Here is a 19,962-nt window from a genome sequence, read left to right on the forward strand (position 1 = left end):
TGTGGAGGTGGCTTGGGTGGAGGACGCCTGGAACAACAGGGGACTCCAGGTAGAGGAGGCCCAGAATGTGAGGAGCGGGGACTGAGACCTGGGGGTGTCACTCTGTAACCCCAGCAGGCCGTCCTGCACATCCCAGCACAGGGCGGTCATTGGTGCACTCTCTCCCAGTGGCTGTCTTGCCTCTGCCCCAGCCAGGGGCTGTCAGCAACAGTGGCAGCGGCCCCGCCGCCCATTCCCCACTGGAATCAGTCATCACTGGAAAGGTCAATGCAGATGCACCACCGGCTTCAGGGGCTATTGATGCAGGATCGCAAAACATCAGCGGGTCGCTCCCCCCGCGGTGGCAGGACCCTGATGCCTGTCACACTAATGTGCCTGCTCCAGCTCTGAGGCTCAGCTGGAGGTTCAGCTGTGTCTGCCCCTGCCCCTCCCCCTGGGGAGGTGGGTTGTAGTCACTTTGGGAATCCGAACACAGGCAGTGGCTGAGGTGATGGCAGTGTTCCTGAGAGCAGGTGATGGGGCAGCGCCCAGATAGCCGCTTGGCCATGAGGCCAGGTAGGGAAGCTGCTTCTAGGTTCGGTGGCGCTTGGAAGTGACCTTTTAGGATTGATTGCCAAACCATGCCATCCCAAAGCCCCCCATTCTCCTGGGTTCCAGAGGGGCATCCACGTAGCCTGGACCATCTGCCAGGCACTGGGCACTCAAGGACCTGTGACTCAGTGCCCCGCTGCTCTATCCCTTGCTTCCACCCTGGGAGAGGGCTATTGAATGGATGCTGGCTGCCCTCTCTGTGGTCTATTCCTGTGTCAGATGAAGTCTACAAAGCCAGAAATGGTATGTGCCTGCCCAGTATGGACAGCTCCTTCCCTGAATGTTTTCACATAATAAGTCCCCAGAAAATGAGTCCCCTTCAGACTTAGAATTGAGGGTGGGCGGTGGGTCAGCCTCTCCTGTGTGTGTCGTGGGCAGGGGACGGAGTGGGGGAGCAGGAATCTAGGAAGGTATCAAGGTTAGACCACCTTCAGAGTCTAATGCTAGGGCCCTGGTGAAGGTGCTGGTGGCATATGTGTTGGGTAGGGGAGGCAGGAGGATGGGGGGTGGAGGTGGGGGAGGGGGAAGGGGAAGCCAGTTGCCGCAGTTGCTAACCAGAAAGACCATGGGCTATGGAATGAAGGAATGTGATTACTCTTCAGTTGTGACCTTCAGCAAAGCCTTTAACCTCCAGCCACTGAGGCAGACGTGCCTTCCTGGGAGAGAGAATCTTCATTACACGGCCGTGGTCTCTCCTTCCATTTCCTGGGGCCCATCACACCCACCCCCACACCCACACCCACCCACACCCACCCACACCCACACCCACCCACACCCACACTCACCCACACCCACACCCCCACCCACCCCCACACCCACCCCCACACCCACCCACCCACACCCACACCCACCCACACCCACCCACACCCACACCCACCCACACCCACCCACACCCACCCCCACCCCCACACCCACACCCGCCCCCATACCCACCCCCACCCCCACCCCCACACCCACACCCACCCCCACACCCACACCCACACCCACCCCCACACCCACACCCACCCCCACACCCACACCCACACCCACACCCACTCCCATCCCCACACCCACACCCACCCCCACCCCCACACCCACACCCACCCCCACACCCACACCCACCCCCACACCCACACCCACACCCACACCCACACCCACACCCACCCCCACACCCACACCCACCCCCACACCCATACCCACACCCACCCCCACACCCACACCCACCCCCACACCCACACCCACACCCACACCCACACCCACTCCCATCCCCACACCCACTGCTGCCTGTTGTGCTCAAGCATGTGACAGGCATGCTGGGAAGGTTAGCTGCCAACAGCTGATGCTGCACAGGGCTTCAAGGGAGCTAGGATGCCAAGAGACCCGGGTCTATCTCATCGTTGCTGTGTGACCTTTGGGAAGTCCCTTCTCCTCTCTGTAACTTAGATTTGTCACCATCCAATGTCTTCTGCTCCATGCCCCATGAGCTGTTGTGAGTGTTGAAGGAGACAACAGATATTTTGCTGTGAAGGTGAAAGTTCAATTCAATTGTACTCAGCAAACATCGACTAGGGCAGCCGTGGGCAAACTACAGCCTGCTGGCCGGTTTGAAATGAATAAAACTATTGAAAAAAAAGACTGTACCCTTTTATGTAATGATGTTTACTTTGAATTTATATTAGTTCACACAAACACTCCATCCATGCTTTTCTTCCGGCCCTCCGGTCCAGTTTAAGAACCCATTGTGGCCCTCAAGTCAAAAAGTTTGCCCACCCCTGGACTAGGGGCTTCTCCATGCTAGATGCCTCTGTTTTGTTAAAGGGCATATGGGGGAGCTAGAGCCAGAGCCTGCTCCCCTCTGGAGCTCATCATCTTCCAAGGGGATAGCCCCCCACCTGCCCATGATCCATGCAGAGGCCTAAGCAAATTGCAGGTTGTGGAAGCTAGGATGTCAGAGGAAAAAGCCACACCATGATTTTTGACCTGGGGAAGTGAGGACCTAAGATCATGTAGTTGGTAATGAGGAGGAAGACCATCCAGGCTCAGAGTACAGTAGAGGTGAAGACTGAGAGGTGAGAGAGGGACAGTACAGGGGTGGAGAAAGCCAGTTACCCAGTGGGACTAGAGAATGCCTGTGAGAATTGGAGCAGTGAGCCAGGAGGCTGGAGGAAATGAGGCCTGTGTATCTGGCTGACAGGGAGGGCTTTGTCCTATCGGTGACAGGGACAAGGGGTCCAGAGGAAGGGACTAGCCCTGGGCAGGAGGCCGTTGTGGCTGCTTCTCACCAGATGGATGGGAGAGGCCTGAGCGGAGGCGTGGCCAGCACTAGGGCAGGATCTGTGGGATGACAAGGGCCCCATGAGAGGTTGGGTACAGACTGGCTGTGGAGGCTGAGGCAGGAGAGGACGCTGGGCGCAGACAGCTGCTCTCACCACTGCTTTTGTTTCTTAGCCAGGATCTGCCTCAGCTCTGTAGGAAGCCAGGCCAACAGGAGCAGCCTGTTGGGCAATGTCCCCCCTCAAAGGTTCTGGGAGGAGGGGAGGAGTAAGTCCTAAGTCTCAGACTTGTGCTGGGTCCAGCAGACTCATCAGAGCTCAGATTTTGCCATCATTCCCAGGCTCTGAGAGAGGTGAGCAGACACTGAGGGCCATCTACCTCTCAACCATTCCCCTCCTCCCTCCTAGCCAACAGAACCCACTTTGGGCCAGTAGGCCCCCTTCTCCTGCATTAGCTACTGCAGGTGATGTCATACTCCTCAGGAATGGCTGAGAGAAATGCATGTGACCTAGTTCTGGCCAATGAGACGAGAGGGGTGGTCTGCCAGGGGCTGCAGGGGAGGTTTCAAGTTCCTCATTAAGACCCTTTTCCTCTGGTCTTGGTCATATCTAGATGGGATGCTGAGAACATTTTGCCTCCATGAGTTGTTGTCCAGCTGAAGATGGCATTTCAGGGGTGTTGGAAAGACTCTGAGTCTGTGAGGACACTGCTGAGCCAGTAGATCAACCAATTCTAGCAGCATCCTACATGGGGGACCCTTGTGATGTATGACAATAAATCTTAGAACTTAAGTCCATGTGAGTTGGGGTTCCTGTTACTTATAGCCAGACATGACAAGGGCAATGTCCAGGCTGGCCTCAAAGGGGGCACTTGGCATCAAGGGAGGGGCATCTGTGAAAAGGATGGAGCCCATTTCGCCTCCAACCCAGGCTTGGGCACTTTGCACAGGTTAGCCCTCCACGTTTTCCTAACAGTCCAATAAGGTAGTAGTCAGCAGGTCTAGAGAAATTGGGCAGCTGCCAAAGGCCACTCAGCAAGTCACAGAGGTGGGTCCAGCCTCAAACCCCTGCCCATAGTGCTTTGGCCTGGCGGGCAGCTGGTGGGAAATCACTCCAGCATGTCCGAGAGGCAGATCCTAGGATCATCCCAGCGCCCCAACTAGAGAGAAGAGGGAACTGAAGCTCAGAGTGGGGACAGGGCAGGGGTCTGTGTGAGTTCTGAGCACAGGGCTGCTGACTGGTGTCCCTTCCAGGTAGGGCTCTGCCCACGAACCCCCTCTTCTCATTTGTACCACAGAAGCTCGCCTCTCACTGCTGGCACCTGGGCACCTCTGTGCTGGCTGCCAGTGAGCTCTCAACCTGGTCCAACTGCCATAGTGCTGGGTGACCTTCAACAAGTGTTCTGCCATCGCTGGGCCTCTGGCCTTGAGTCCCACACATGCAAGAGGCACTGCGGCAAGTTTCTGTATTCAGGGGTCCCTCCGCCACCCAGACTAGCCAGGCAGCAAAAGCAGCCAGAGAAGGGCTGGGGGTGCGGAGAGGTTCACTCATTAAAGCAGCCATGCCTCCTGCCGCTTGGGACTGCCTGCTGATTGGTTTATAATTTTCTGGGCAAATGCAGGGCCATGTGTGAGATGACTCTGGGGAAATCAGGCCAAGGATTGGCTTGAGTTTGAAGCCTTTGTCCCCAGGGTCCCCCTTTGTTCCACCCCTCCCACCACCATCACTCTTGTCCATGTCCGTCCGAACCTTCTTCAAATGTCTGCCTTTAAATGAGGGTTGTGGGTCTGAAAGAGTGCCTCATTTTACATTTGCCATGTCAGGCATGAACACTGGTGGGCAGACAACAGGAAGAACTTCCCAAGCACCCTGTCTTCTTTAAGGCCCCTAGGAATGCTGGGACCATCATGTGGGGCAAGCTCCTGCTGAGGTGCAGACCATGGGAAAAGATGGATCTGGCCATTCGCCTGGACTCAGACACTCTGCACCTCCCTCCCCAGCATACTCAGGCACACTGGCCCCTCTCCCACCCTGACATGCACCCCCACCTGCACACCTGTGCGCTTGTTCCCACTTGCCCTGCACCAACACTCCCTACTAAAAACTCAAGTCCCACAGCTGGATGCCCAGGCTTCACATCCCTCTCACCTCTGATTAAAAAAATGTTTTATTGTGGTGAAATATATACAACAAAAATTTATCACTTTAGCCACTATCTACTTTCAGAACTTTTCCAACATCCCAAACAGAAACTCTTTACCATTAAAAACTAACTTTCCTGTTCTCCCTGGCCCCAGTCCCTGGCAACTACCATTCTACTTTCTGTCTCTGAATTTGCCTCTCTAGGTACCACATGTAAGTGGAATCACAATATTTGTCTTCTTTCTGTCTTCTCTCCTCTGATTTTTCAGCTCTGAAAGCCCCTCCTGGTTTGTTATTAGATTATCCATTACCTGGTGTTGATGTTTACCCTTCACCAGACTAAGAGCTCCCTGTGGGCCGCTTCTCAGCAGCACAGACGGCACCACCCTAGGCGCACAGCTCCACAGGCAAGTGAACAGCTGCCTGGCTGCGGGAGGGATTGAGGAATGTGGGGGAGTTACTAGGTCTGGACCTGCAGGGAGTGAAGCGGGGAAGGAGCCATACCTGAGGGCACCCGTTCTGGCTGACTTGGGCGACATCGAAGTTCATCACAGACGGAATAGGGAAGGAGAGGGGGGTAAAGGGCAACCCCAGGGAGGCTGGGTCCTGGTTCATCTGACTGACCCTAGGGAGGCAAGGAGATAGGGGTCAAGCACTGCTCAAGGCTACCATCCTTCAGGCCCTGTGTCCAGCACTCTTGACGCTGTGCCCAAGCCTGGCAGCCAAGGGCCCCCAAGTGGACTCAGGGTTGATGTGAGAGAGGAAGTGCAGTGGCCCAACTAGGACAGGAAATGGGTCCTGGTCCTTCTGATCACTATTCAGGGCCTTGGGAAAGCTCATCCTGGTCAGGGGATGGAATGCAGCTCGTTTCCTTCCCCATGACTCACCGTGGCCTTGGCCACATCTGAATGCCCCCGCTGCCCATCTTTAACATGGTTCTTGCATCCCTGCCTCACCTTTGGAAGACCTTGTGAGAATGGCCCACCCCCATGGTGGAATTCTGGTTAGGCTTGGGTGGCACTCCCTGAGCTCATAGGAGGGCTGGGAGTGAGGGCATCGGTTATCTTCATTCCTCCAACCAGCAAGGAGGGCTCATAGTTTGTCAGAATTCAACAATGGAGCAGATGAGTCAGGGAATCCTCCCGGACCATCAGAGTCAGTGGAAGTGACAGAGGCAGATGGCTTCAGGAGATGGTGCTGTCACAGAGGGCACATGTTTCCTGGGGAACTCTCCGCACTGTGTGTCTCCAGGGCCAATCTAGACTGAATCCCCTCCTGAGGACTGTGAATGCCCATACCCAAAAAGAGGTCTGGGGGGAGGGGGAGGAGCTGGGGCTGCGGCCAGGGAGACCTCATGGAGGGCAAGGGAGGGGACCCTTGGGCACGCCTAAAGGTCGTGAAGTTCTGAGATGACCCTTAGGCTGCCTTCTTTGGGAGCAACCACCAGATAGTGAACCACCTTGGCCTGAACTCGAGTGGTGGGTATGAGATGGAGAGGTAGATTGAAAGGGCTGAGGACCCCCTTTCTTCATCTGTATGCTGACTCCCCTCAGCCTGCTCTCAGGAGAGGTCTGAGATGCCCCTCTCCAGGGCTGTGGGTAGCTTCCTGGGCCCTCAGTCCCAGGGGGGAGGCTTGAAGGGCCTCGTGGGGAGGGCGGGGTTCTAGCCGCCCCTCTCCTCTGCATTCTGCCCCTCCCTTCTTGCTCACACCGCTTGGGACTTACTCACTTAAACTCCATGTAGTTGGGAACCACCCGGGCCATGACCACCATGGGGCTGGGGTTGTTGATTAGGGTCTCATTTATTCCCCGAACAAAGACCTGGGGAAGAGAGGAGGCAGGTGAGTCCCAAGTGGCCTTTGGCCCTCTCCGGAGCAGGGTTAGCTAGCCTGCCTGCCATCTTTCTTTCCAAAGATGGGCTCATTTCTGCCTCTATACCTCTGCACCTGCTCCTGCCTCTCTAGGGTCTTTCTCTGCTCAAGGCTGCTATCCTTCAGGCCCTGTGCCAGGCATTGGATGGGCAGCGAGAGAAGACACGGATTCTGTCCCACATACCTCCACTGCCATCCCAGGCAGCTCCTGATCTGGACCTGGGTCCTCACTCCTTGTCCCCCCAGCTGAGATTCCTGTGGCTCCTTTTACTTCTCTGACCCCCTCACTGGCCTCTGCTCTTGTCCCTAAACCATCCCCTTTCCCAGGCAATTTGATATGTGGTGGCAAATATTGCTGTTTTAAAAAGAAATTAGATTATGTAATTCCTCTGCTTGAGACTCAGCAGTGACCTCCCTTTCCCCCACTACCCTTAGAATGCATGCCATAATTTTTACCATGATAGTCAAGGCCTGCACAAATTGGCCTGTCTGCCCCTTGGCCCACATCTCTAGCCCCCCAGGCACCACAGGGGCAGGGACTTATCTACCTCATTCAGTGCTGTATTTCCAGCTTTTAGCCAAAGCACCTGGCTCAGAGTAGAAGCCCCATGTGTGTTTGTGGGGTAAATGAATGCCATCAATGAAGAGAAAAGGGGAGAAAGGGTAGGAAGAAGCTGACTGTGTTTATGAGGGTGAGAGAAACAACCATAGAGACTTGGGAGGGGGAAGGAGAAGAATAGCAGTGGCCTCAGGGAGAGGGCTGGGGTTGAGCTAGTCTTGGAGGCTGGGTGGAATCCTTACCATAGGTCTAATCTAGCTCAGCCACTTACTAAGTCTGGGTCATTAAGTCACTGTGGCCAGTCCCTGCTCCACTCTGGGCCTTAATGTCCTAACTTGTACACTGAGGGGTTGACCATAATCTCCTTGGTCCTTTTAGTTCTGATCTTCAATGGGAGGAGAGTGCCTAGGAGTAGGGACTTATTCTGGACCCCTTTCCCTTTTCTCCCCTCCACCGTCAGCTCCCTCTCCTAAGCCCCTTGGTCGGGACCCAACCCTGACTCACCTCAGCTGGCTGCCAGCTAACTCCACACAGTTGTGAGCTGATAACGATTTAAAATAGTGCTTAAGTGGCTTTCAGCTGTGGGGGCCTCTGAAGACTGAATCCCTTCACCAAATTCAAATGATGAAATCTCTGATGATGGCATTTCAAACTTGGGTTGGGGGTGGGAGTCTGGGCCTGGGGTATTTTTACTGGAATGCTGTCAGGCTCTATTGCTTACAGGGACTCCAACAGGTGTAGGGGCTAAGGGGGGGGTCTGAAAGGTGAGGGGGGGACTAATTTATCACTGTTCTGGGCTCAATGGTCAGGTGTCGGATGAGACAGCTGCCCAAGCACACCTGCTCATGACAACCCTGTGAGTAATAGGAGCAATTTCTTCTCCCACTGTCCTCTCTGGTCTGCCCTCAGGAGCCTATAGGGAGGACATCTATGCTGGGGTAGGGGAGTGGGGAGGGTACTGGAGGGCAGAGGAGCCCAGACTCTAAAGGGGGTGGCTGACCCACAGTGAGCCCCCTGCAGGTCAAGGTGTTCTGTGTGCAGGAAAGAGCATGATTGAAGAGGGGGTGAGGGGAGCAGCGTGTGCCTACAGGTCTGACACATGCCGGCATCCATGAGGTGGCTGTGGGGAAGCAGATGTGTGGGTCAGGAGATCTGCACTCCTATACCAGACTGTTCTTGGGGCTCCATGGCCCCAGCTGTGAAATGGGACTGAAGAACGGTCCTTGCTCTGTCAGCTCACAGTGTTATGGGGTGGATCAGAGAACCCATGTCGGGGCAGGGGAAGCCTGAAGCTTGGGCCTCCCTGCTTCCACCCTGATCAGATGCAGGTCATGGCTGGATTTGAATCTGTCACTCCTCGGCAGTTTGAAGACTGGGAGGGAAAGGAGAGGAGTTTCAGTATCTGGACTATATCTTCCTGGAGCAACGCTAATCCTCCTGAAGCTGTGAAAGGCTTAGTATAGAAAATAATGGTGGTGGGTATGTGTGGAAATAGGGCCTGTGCCTGGCCTTCCATTAGGAAGGCTCTATAAATAGTTATTGAATGAATGAATGAATACCTAATTAGAAGACCAGCCAATGCTCTTCAGAAACAGGATTCAAGGAAATATAGGGTGGCCCTAAAACTTTCACTTGGGGGATGTAGGCCCTACGTCAGGGGTCACTACTCTGGGAGGGACAGAACAGGAGAGAAATAATCAGATGTGAGCCAAGGTGGTGGGCTTTCCTGCCCCCATGAGATTCAGACAGACATTGCACTCTGGGAGCCCCGCTCTCCCTGTAGCGCTCCCTGCAGGGTGGTGTGTGAGGAGCAGAGTGAGGGAAACAAGGCTAGGGCAGGGCTGCCTGCCCGGAAAGGCATCATTTATCTTCCTCTCCGTCTCTATCATCTCTGCCATCCCACGGCTATTCTTCACAAACCACTTCTGCTATTTTGAAAGTCCCAGTCTTCCCCAGACACCTCTGCCCCACACCATCTAAATTTCACCCCTTTCCACCCTGCCCCAACCCCGAGGGCCCCGGGCTGGCACCTCCAGAGCTCTGTGGTTACCGTCAACTTGGCGGGGGATGAAGCTGCCCTTCCGGACGACAGTTGCGTACAGGTGGGTCTTGGCAGTGTCTTCATTAGCTTTCCCAGTCTTGGTGGGCTGGGAATAGAGTCAGGGAAGAAGACATACAAGAAGAAGCTTGACTAAGAAGCAGACCCTGGCCATGAATCCAGCCCTCTGCAGACAAGCATTGGCATTGCTCCACCGGGGCGCCGAGCTGATAATTAAAGGCTCCCTGTGAGCCCTTCCAAGGAGATCAATATAATAAATCTTTCCTTGTCTATTTGAATATTTCATTGCCCTCCCAAGGACCATGCCTGCCAGCTGTCTTTGTAAAGATGTGATAACTAGTCTTGGACAGAGAGCCAGGAGGCCTGGGTGATGCTCCCAGAACTACAGCTGAAGTACTGAGTCTCCCACGTGAGTCACTAATCTCTCTGGGCTTTGCTTCCTTGCCTCATTCTGAGGTCCTGAGTGTGGGGTTCTCCTTGAGGCATAGGGAACTTTCAGGCCCCTAAGATCATGGTTGAGGAGTCACTTGAAAAGGATGTCAGTATCAGGGCCTGGGGAAGGGAGGCAGGAAGGGAACTAGCCTGAACTAAGCACCTGTTATGTGCTGAGCATAGTAGGTGCTTTATGCACATTATTGTACTTGATCCTCCAAAAGGCCATGTTAGGAGGTATATTATCTTAATTTTGTTGATGAGGAATGGAGGCCCGTGGGGTTAAGCAGCTTCCTATGGATTTATAGCTAGCAAGCAGAAGACCTGAGAGAGGAACCCAACAATCCAACTTTGCATTGTTCTTTACTCTGAACCACTGTAGGGAACTGGAATGCACAATGGAGGAGAGAGAAATGATGCTTCTGCTTTTCTTTGGCCCAGTGCTTGGCACACAGTAGGTACTTAATAAGTACTTGAGCAATGAGAGTGTAAGTTCTCCTTTCCACCAATCAGCTCTGGGGAGGAGGGCAGGTAGGGGAGCTGGCCTGGGATGTTCAGACCATAAAATGAGTGGCCAGAGGCCCACTAGATGGGTTCATTCCAGGGAACACTTTATCTCCTATATTCCCCAGCTCTCTTCAGGCTTTCTCCTGCCAAGGTAGCATGTGGAGGCAGCACTGAGTGAACTGGTTGGGAGATGGAGTCACCTGGACTCACCCTTGACTCTGCACCTGACTTGCTCTGTGATCCAGGATGAGAGGATTCTTCTCTCCTGAGTCTCAGTCCTATGTATGCAAAGTAGAATTCATCTTGAGAATTAGAGATGGTGTGTATACCATATAGCCCAGGACCTGGAACATAGCAGGTACTTTGCAAATACTGTATGGCATTGATTTTTAGATATACTCTTACTCTTTCAACATATATGAAATCAGAATGCATTTTCAGTTGGTGTATTCATTTAATGTGGTAGATATTCTATGCCATTTTGGCTGTTTTATGAAGATCAATTTGGAGAATTCCAAATTTTTATGGATATCATTCCTGTCTATTTGCCAGGAGCTATGTTTCCTGAGCCCCACAAGGTCCTAGACAGGCCACACTGCAGGGTGGGCATGGATGCCCAGAGCCACTCTGAGAGGATAGCTGGGGGCTCCCCACTACCTGTCCCAGGCCAGTGTGGGCCAGCGCCCAGGGCTGACTCACCTTCACCAGCTCAAAGTGGTAGGGGTGGAAGACACGCAAGTACTTGATGGGGATTTGATAGAACAGCAGCTCCTCTTTTTTGTTGTTGTCCACCACCTTAAGGATCACATCTGGAGAGAGAAAAATGGAGCACAGAGTTAGGGTCAGGCTTAGCTGACCACTGTCCCTCCCTCTGAGGTGAGAGACATTGCTGAGAGTAGGGGAGCAGGGGCCACACTGAGGAATCTACATGCAGGCACACATGTGGGACACACACAGGCACACTTCACAAGCACTGCCTGAGCCCCTGCACAGGATAAGGCTCTATGCTAAATGCTGCTAAACCCAAAGATGCCATTCTCATTTAGCTGGTCTAGAAGCTCCCAGCTCAGGGATGGACACATGCAGAACTGAGCTCAGCCCCCACGGCAGAGATATACATGTGCACGCTCAGAGCCACACAAGGAAGCAAGAATAGTGCCCCTTTCCAGGAATAAGGCTCCTTCCCTTGGTCACAAACACTCTCACCTGTTCCCCAGGCAGGGATTATCTCTCACATTTTGCAAAGAGATCTACTCAAGAAATCTTCAATACAACTCTCAGTAAAAGTCTACTCCAACTACATGAAAACTAAACACTAAGAATGATGCACTATTTAGAAAACTCGCTCTAAAGATGCTATATTTTGCCATAAAAATGCATAAACTTCGGATGAAATCCAAGGAGAATACCAATGACCTGAAAATAGTCATGGCAGTACTACTTAGCGAGCACCTGCTGTGTGCCAGGCATGGGGATGGGTGCTCCTGAGCCTAGTCCAACAAATACTCACCCTTAAGTAGGAAGGAATCACCATCTCTGTTTTTTAAATGTGGTCACTGGATCTCAGAGAGGTTGTATAACTGATCAACATCACACAGCTAGTAAAAGGCTGATGGGAGAGGCTGAGTATGGTGACTCTTGAGACATTTTCTATTCTGGAGGTCTATGATTTGAAGAGGAAAAGAAGCTGTGGAGAGAGGAAAGGAGTAGAAGGGTGGATGAAGGAGTGAGAAGGATTGAGGGGGATGGCGGAGGAAAGGAGGTAAAAGAGAGGCCTAGAGAATAATGGGAGAGAGGATTGAGGTGGACAAGTGTACTCTTCTTGTGTAGCCCTCTGGGCCTCTGCCTCTCTTCCCTGAGACAATGACATTTCAGAACCAGGTACGGCTGCCTGCTCTGTGGGCTAGGCAGGCTGGAAGCTCAGTGCTGCTGGCCACTTGGAGCTGGGTGAGTCCTTTGGATTAGGGGGTGGAGGTGGAAGCTGAGGGCTTTACTGATTACTTTTACGCTCTTTCTTCTCCCCAAAGCAACCCAGGACACATAGAGTGGGAAAGACACTTGCCACGTTCCCTCAGAGCTAGCCATATGGGATTCACACTGGAAGGGAAGGGGGCAACTGAGCACCAGAAGGGTTTGAGGTTGCCTTGAAGAAACTAGAGTAGGAGAAACTAAGATGGCGGCATAGATAAACACCAGGAAATTGCTGCCTCCCACAACAATTGAAAAATACATCAAAAAGACAAAACGGACATCATCCAGAACTACAGGAAGGCTGGCTGAGTGTAAATTCTACAACTAGAAGGAAAGAAAAGCACACTGAGAGCCAGAGGAGCTGCGGAAGTAAAGTGCAGAGGTACGGGGGCTCGTGCGCGTGGAAAGGGGCTGGCACCTGAGGACGCGGCTGTCTTTTTGAATCAGGAGGGAGTCACAAGCTCCTGACTGCTCTGAACTCTGGTTCCGGGAAGTCTCTGGGGACCCAGGACTCATACGGGGAGAAACTGGACTGTCTGGCAGTGGGCGAACTTGAGGGCGGCTTTCCCTCAGAGGTGCTTGCAGCAATTACCGGGACACTGAGACACGCGACTCCTTGGGGCAGGGCTGAGGATTTGCCATAGCTGCTTGCTCCGCCCTTTGATTCCTTGAGACCCCGCCCCACCCAGGCTGAGGCAGAGGCTTTTGCATATGAATGCCCCGGCCCTTTGCAACCTGATAATTACCTAACTGCAGCAGGGCCAGACAGACCCAGAACTTCCAAGAGAAGGCCCAAGGCCCCACAGCGGCTTGCATTGCTTCACAGCTGAGTCTCATCAGGGCACCTCCAAACTCCAAAAAAGGAAGGGGAATCTGCAGTTCTCTTCATAGCTCCTGCTGTGTAACCTCAGGCAGAGGCTAAATTAGCACCTCCTTAGATCCAAGAGCCACTGTACCAGTGGTCAGAGGGGGACCATCCAGATCACAACTCCTCAGATCCATAAAGGACACACTCAGGGTGCAGTCTCAGTGAGCACCAAAGCCCCACTGAAGCAAGTCTTGCCCCAGAAGGGTGTCTCCAGCACAGAAGTTCTCCCACTGCAGACACAGCTGATTCTCACTGCCAATTGGCCTGGAGGTCAATTCCTCCCAGTGATCTTACAACAACCAAGGCATAACTACAACAAGACTGTGCACAAAGCCCACAAGGGGGTGCACCAAGAGTGTCCACCTCAGGTAACTGGGGAGGCTGAGCCACTGGGCCCTACAGGACACCTAGCACACAAAGCCACTCTATCAACTCAGGGAAGCAGCCAAAATGCGGAGACAAAGAAACAGGTCACAAATGGTAGAAATGGAGGAAAGCAAACGACTGGACATAGAGTTCAAGGCCACGTTTATAAGGTTTTTCAAGAATTTTATGGAAACCACCGATAAATTTAGTGAGTCCCTCAATAAGTATAGTGAGACCCTGGAGGACATGAAAAAGGACCAACTAGAAATTAAGCATACACTGACTGAAATAAAGAATAATTTACAGAGATCCAACAGCAGACAAGAGGATCCCAAGAATCAAGTCAAAGATTTGAAATACAAAGAAACAAAAAATACCCAACCAAAAAAGAAAAAAGAAAAGAGATTCCAAAAATATGAAGATAGTGTAAGGAACCTCTGGGACAACGTCAGACGTACCAACATCAGAATTATAGGGGTACCAGAAGAAGAGAGAGGGCAAGATATTGAAAACCTATTTGAAGAAATAATGACAGAAAACTTCCCCTACCTGGTGAAAGAAATAGACTTACAAGTCCGGGAAGCGCAGAGAACCCCAAACAAAAGGAATCCAAAGAGGACCACACCAAGACACATCATCATTAAAATGCCAAGAGCAAAAGACAAAGAGAGAATCTTAAAAGCAGCAAGAGAAAGACAGTCAGTTACCTACAAGGGAGTACCCATATGACTGTCAGCTGATTTCTCAACAGAAACCATGCAGGGCAGAAGAGAGTGGCAAGAAATATTCAAAGTGATGAATAGCAAGAACCTGCAACCAAGATTACTTTATCCAGCAAAGCTATCATTCAGAATAGAAGGTCAGATAAAGAGCTTCACAGATAAGAAAAAGCTAAAGGAGTTCATCACCACCAAACCAGCATTATATGAAATGCTGAAAGGTATTCTTTAAGAAGAGGAAGAAGAAAAAGGAACTCTTACCATTTGCCACAGCATGGATGGAACTGGAGAGCAGATAAATACCACATGATCTCACTCATTTGTGGAATATAATGAACAACATAAACTGATGAACAAGGACTGATCCAGAGACGGAGAGGCATTGATTGGTCTGTCGGGCCTTGGAGGGAAGGTAGGGGAGGGTGGGGGTAAGGGGGAAAGATCAACCAAAGGACTTACATGCAAGCATATAAGCCTAACCAATGGACACGGACAATGGGGGGGTGAGGGCATGAGCGGGGGGGTGGGGTGGGTAGAGGGTAACGTGGGGACAAGGACACATATGTAATATCTTAATCAATAAAAAATATATTAAAAAAAAAAGAAACTAGAGTAAAACAGGGAGTTGAAGTCAGCAAATCTGGGCCCTAGTTACCAACAGACAAACTTGCTCTGTGACATTTAGCCAGTCACTTAACCTCTCTGAGCTTCATGTTCCTGCTCTGCAAAATGTTAAAACTTTAAAAAGAAAAAACTCTGTGCCTCTCCTAATCTTGTTATAGGGAGCGGAATGTGTTTTTCAAGCTATAAAATTCTAAGCAAGTGCTCCTCATAGCTGTCACTGCTTTCCTTCTCGTTAACCATCTGTAGCGCTCCACACGCTCACCCAGCCTGAGCAGACTGAGAAGACTCAGCTGGGGGATTGCAGTGTTCCAAGCCAAAGCTACAACAGTAGCTGTGGAGGCTGCAGCCCCGCATGGCCATTACCCATGGGCTCTGAGCCCCCAAATACAGTTGGAATTTTCTGAGGTCAAACAAGGGGTGAGTGCCCTACCTTTCCCCCCAACCCCAATCTCTGTGTGGGCAGCCAGCAGATGAGCTGGGATTGGGGTGAATGGACAGCCATACCTCCCTGTTCCTGTCCCTGTGCTACAAACATGCTTCATCAGCTTCTTCTCTGGGCACTGTGCCCCTCAGCCTCCCACTGTCCTTTGCGAGGCCAGCAAGCTATTTCTACTGCCAGCCTGCTTTGCCCTGACACAGGGTCTGAAACCCCCCCCTTTGCTTTTCATTAACACATCACTGAGTTACCTCCTGCCCTTCCCCCACCTCTTGGCTGGTCCTCCATCTCCCCAACCCTCCCACTGTAGACATCACCACAGCAACCATTTCCAACAAGCATCCAGCTACTTCAATCTGAAAAGAGGTGTCTGTCAATATTCCCTGCCTGCCGGGGCAGGGTCCCCACCTCCTGTCCCTCCTACAGTGAACCCTGCTTCCCTCTCTGCTACACAGATAGGCTTGAGGCCACTCATCACATCCTTTCTTGTGTTACCCCAGCTGTGTAGAACCCAGGGCGGGATCCCAGTCCAGATTCACTTGCCACAGTCACATAGATGCAGGCACACACACACACACACACACACACACACACACACACACACACGCACATGCTGCACACACAGACATGCATGCCTACAGGCACAGTCACAAGCACATTTTTGAACACACACAGTGTTCACACATACACATGAACCAGCATGCAGACATGCACAAAGACAGGTACACACCTGCATTTGTACGAAGTCCTAGGTCAATTTTTTCCTCCTTTCACATTTTCTCATATCATCCCAACAGCCCCACCGATCCCTTTATGGTGGGAAAAGTCCTCTGGCTTGACCCAAGACTAGCCTCTTTCCCTTTGATTTATGTCCCTCTTCAATCTTTTTCTCTCTCCCCATTCACTGTCTTCACAGGGGCTTTCTGCGCTTTGTGGGGTGTGGTGAGGGTGCAAGGAGGAAGGAAAGCCTGTCACCTGAGAGAAGGCCCACCTAAGGGGTGGGAGCCTGAAGTTCTTCTGACCAGATAACACCAGAGAGCAGAGCTCCCACCTGCTCAGGCCCCAGTGGAGAAAGCACAAGTGTGCACACGCATGCGTGCTCACGTGCCTTAAAGTGCCTGCAGTGTTCCCATTTGTCAGGACAGGGGGACTGGAAAGGCTTCTGGGGGGAGGAGTGAGGATTATCGGGCCATTTCTGAGAGCAGACCGCCCCTGGGAAGCACAGGAACACTGCTGTGGACAGCGCTGGGCAGGACCAGGCAGGGTAGGAAGCCGTGTAGGAAAACAGCTAAAACCCTGGACCTACAGTGAGCACCTGGATGCTGAGTCCCTCAGCCCTCCACTCACTGGTTACTTGAGCTTGAGCCAGTTGCTTAAGTCCCCGGAACCTCAGTGTGCCCATCTAGGCAGTGGGGGCAGCATGGTTCCTCTTTGGTGCGACTCCTCTGAGCGAGACTTGGGGTGTGCCAGGAAGCTGTGATGTGCTGTGTCAGTGGGCAATGCAGCAATAACAACCGTGGAAATAACAACAATGGTCATAAAGAAGATAAGCTTCCATCATCTAGAAAATTAATTTATGTAGGACAACTCATTTTTCCAGCAGGCTAGGTAGATGAGGAATGACAGTATTATGATTTTTTTCTTTAAAGTGCTTTTAACTGAACCCAAGGAGGCATTCAGGTGGCTTCCAGCTGAGTTGAGAGGGAGCCTACTACCCCCTCCCACACACACCAGGCCCCCCCAGCCCCCGTCTCACCTTCTTGCACCACATCCTCAGCTTGGATCTCCACTGTGACTGTGTCACCCCAGATGGGGGCTTTGGTAGGCTCTGAGGTCACAGATGTGACTGCCTTGGAGTCCTGGTTCTTTGCTTCCTCAGACGTGGTTTTCCTGGGAGGGGAGGGGCAGGCTGAGTCAGAGGGAGGGCTTCCTGCTTGCTCCTCACCCCTCCTGACTCCACAGTCCATAAATCTGAGCAAGGAGTGGACAGAGCAGGGAGATCTCTCTCCCAGGCAGATACTCATGTCACCTCAGGCCCAGGGGGAGCCAGGTTTGTCTTCTGCTGCTCTGCCTGCTCGGGTGACCACACTGTCTCACTGGCCACCTCTGAGGCTTTCACATGGACGCAGGCACCAGAGCTCAGGGTGGGGTGGGAGTCGGGGAGACACCTTGCCTGCCTGTCTTCCTGCCTCTGCCAGTGCAGGACTTCCCAGCAGGCACTTGTGTACACAGACTCTCGTTATCGTCTTGACATCTTCTCTAGGTTGTGTGGTGGGAGGAGGCCTCTGGGCAGGGTGGCTGCGTGGTACTGCCTGGCTGCCCTTCACTTCCCTAAGCTTCTAGCCCAGCTCCCCCAGCTCTGAAACCTTCCAATGAGCACACGCAGGCCTTCTGCAGCATGCACTGTGTGCTGTGCCCCGGGCTGGGCACCTGGAGCTGGGCATGGGGCAGGGTGGGGTGAAGAGTTTCTGGCCCTCAAGCACTCACAGGTGGTGCAGTGCCAAGCTGTCCAAGGTGGGCTGGGGCTTGGGCCTCTGCATCCAGTGCATCTCACAGGTCTCCGGGATGAGTCCCTGAGATCCAGAGCCATCAAACAGCTCAGCGAGAGAGTTAATACTTGTTCTGCTGAGGAGGTTTTTATGTCGGAGCTGTAATGGTGCAGCAGTCACAGGTAAGGGGTCATTTGGAGAGTCTGTGGCAGGGGGGGGGCCTTACCACACACTTGGGTGCATAAACAGCACCCTGGGGCGGAGAGCAGAGATGGTGTCCTCACCAGTCTTGGCCCCACTCCCAGAAGTTCCCCAAGGGAGTGAGGGGCGTGGGAGTCCATCTGCCCAGGTGTTAGCAGCACCAGCCTGTGGGCCGTCCCAGCCCAGCTTGTTCCTTTCCTCCAGAAAGCACGCTGCCCCGGCCCTCACTGCTCCCTCCATCCTCTGGACTGAGCGACACAGTAGCCTGACTCCTTGCTCTCTCCATGTCACAACCCTACTCCTATGGGTGACCAATCTTGTGGGAGCCCCATCTCCAAGCTCCCCTTCTGCTTTGACTGAGGGGCTGTATGAGTCCAAAACAGGGTTCCTGATTCAGACCATCTGGGTTCCAAATCCCAGCTTAATACCCTACTAGTTGGGTGACTTTGGGCAAGGTATGTAACCTTGCTGTGTCTTCCTTCCTTCATGTGAATGGGGATGATAAATGCAGGGTTGTTGTGGGCATGAAGTGAAATATTATGTGTAAAGCGCCTGCCACATTGTTAAATACCATAAAGTGTTAATAAAAATAATTTTAATTGTCTCTGGCCTGATGTCTCCCCATTGTCTACAAGCGAGGGTCTTTGGCTGAAGTCCTAGAAAGAGTACAAGCTTTTAGCCACACAGAGTTGGGTTTTGAGCCCACGCTCTCTGAGTTGTGCTGCCCTTAAGGGTACTTGGAAGGGCTGGGGAGAAAGTGTGACGCTCCTGTACACAGAAGGCCCAGGGCCTGATGGTCCCTCATTTGCCGTCTAAACAACCTAGGTGTTTCTCAACGGGGACCTGACTGAGGGCCACATGGAGGGGAGTGAGGGAGCGCTGATGGAGGGCTGAGGGGAGCAGGGCTGGGTCTCCCAGAGACCTGGAGCCTTCCTCAGACTCAGGGCTCACCCTGCCAAGGGGGCTGTCGGGCTTGAGAAGAGAAGGCATCACGGCTGGAGGCCCTGAAGCTCAGCCTGCCCCACCCCCGGCACCTCCCTCAGGCAGAGCAGAGGCTCTATGGCCTCTGCTGACTGAAGGGTGCAGCCATAACCCTCCTGCTGCCACTCTGTGCTCCGCTTCTCTCCCCCCGACAGCTGTCCTCAAAGTCAGAGGCCTCGGACTCAAAGCAGCCTCTTACCCACTCTTGTCCGCCTGCTCTGTGAATTGCCTGCAGGATGCTCGCCTCCACTCTTCCGTGGAAGCACTAAGGGAGGGGGTATCCCAGGAAGTCAGCCCTTCTACACCCTAAACACTACTCAAAGCCTCAAAGCTCCTGCACCATGCACAGCTTTTTTGTATCCCCTGGGGCCTCCCAGTGTACTAAGAAGACAGAACCAAGGGTGAGTGAAGGCCTTAAGTCACAAGCAGTGCAGTGACAGATTCAGGTTGGAACTCATGACCATATTGTCAGCCTGTCTTTCACCCTCCTGTTAGCTTTGGCCTCTTGTCCCCCTTCCCTTCTCTACATTAGCTCCTGTGTGTCTGGCAGGAGGAACACCAGGTGGAAAGACAGGAAGGACCGTGAGCAAGGCCAAGGGAGCTGACTTTGGTGCTGACTTCACTCAGGTATAGAAAGAGTTAAGCAAGCGGCTCTCCTCCCTTCCCTCAGACACACACCAGAGAGGTGGGTCAGGGCTAGGTGAGTGGAGATGAAATAACTCTGGAGGGGTGAGGCCCCAGGGGAAGGAGAGAGCTTTTAGCAAGTGGAGGGAGGCTGTCAGGATAATGGCTTTTCCTGGCACAGCTGACTCCTCCAGGTCTTGATGTTATTCTAGAAACTGAAGAGCTAGAGGGGCCGCTGATTCCACACAGAAGTAGAGAAGGGGACCAACTC

At 52.8% G+C, this 19,962-nt stretch overlaps 1 protein-coding gene and 1 long non-coding RNA gene across 2 annotated transcripts in view; both read right to left on the reverse strand.

Annotated features, from left to right (window-relative positions):
• The window catches only part of CCDC33 (coiled-coil domain containing 33), a 69,570-nt gene extending 62,519 nt beyond the window's left edge, over window positions 1-7,051 (reverse strand). The window contains exons 1-3 of the mRNA XM_059691703.1: window positions 7,040-7,051; window positions 6,714-6,805; window positions 5,490-5,610 (exon numbers count right to left, since the gene is read on the reverse strand). Coding sequence (XP_059547686.1) covers window positions 5,490-5,610; window positions 6,714-6,805; window positions 7,040-7,051 — 225 coding nt within the window. The remainder of the gene's footprint in view (window positions 1-5,489; window positions 5,611-6,713; window positions 6,806-7,039) is intronic.
• Window positions 7,052-9,443: 2,392 nt separating this feature from the next.
• LOC132226308 (uncharacterized) lies at window positions 9,444-17,281 on the reverse strand. The gene is made up of 3 exons (XR_009451033.1): window positions 17,153-17,281; window positions 11,112-11,221; window positions 9,444-9,561 (listed from the first exon to the last, which is right to left on the reverse strand). It is a non-coding gene; the product is annotated as an uncharacterized LOC132226308 (long non-coding RNA).
• Between the last annotated feature and the right edge of the window lie 2,681 nt (window positions 17,282-19,962).

Source organism: Myotis daubentonii, chromosome 1 (assembly GCF_963259705.1).
Source record: "Myotis daubentonii chromosome 1, mMyoDau2.1, whole genome shotgun sequence".
Classification (NCBI taxonomy): Eukaryota; Metazoa; Chordata; class Mammalia; order Chiroptera; family Vespertilionidae; genus Myotis; species Myotis daubentonii.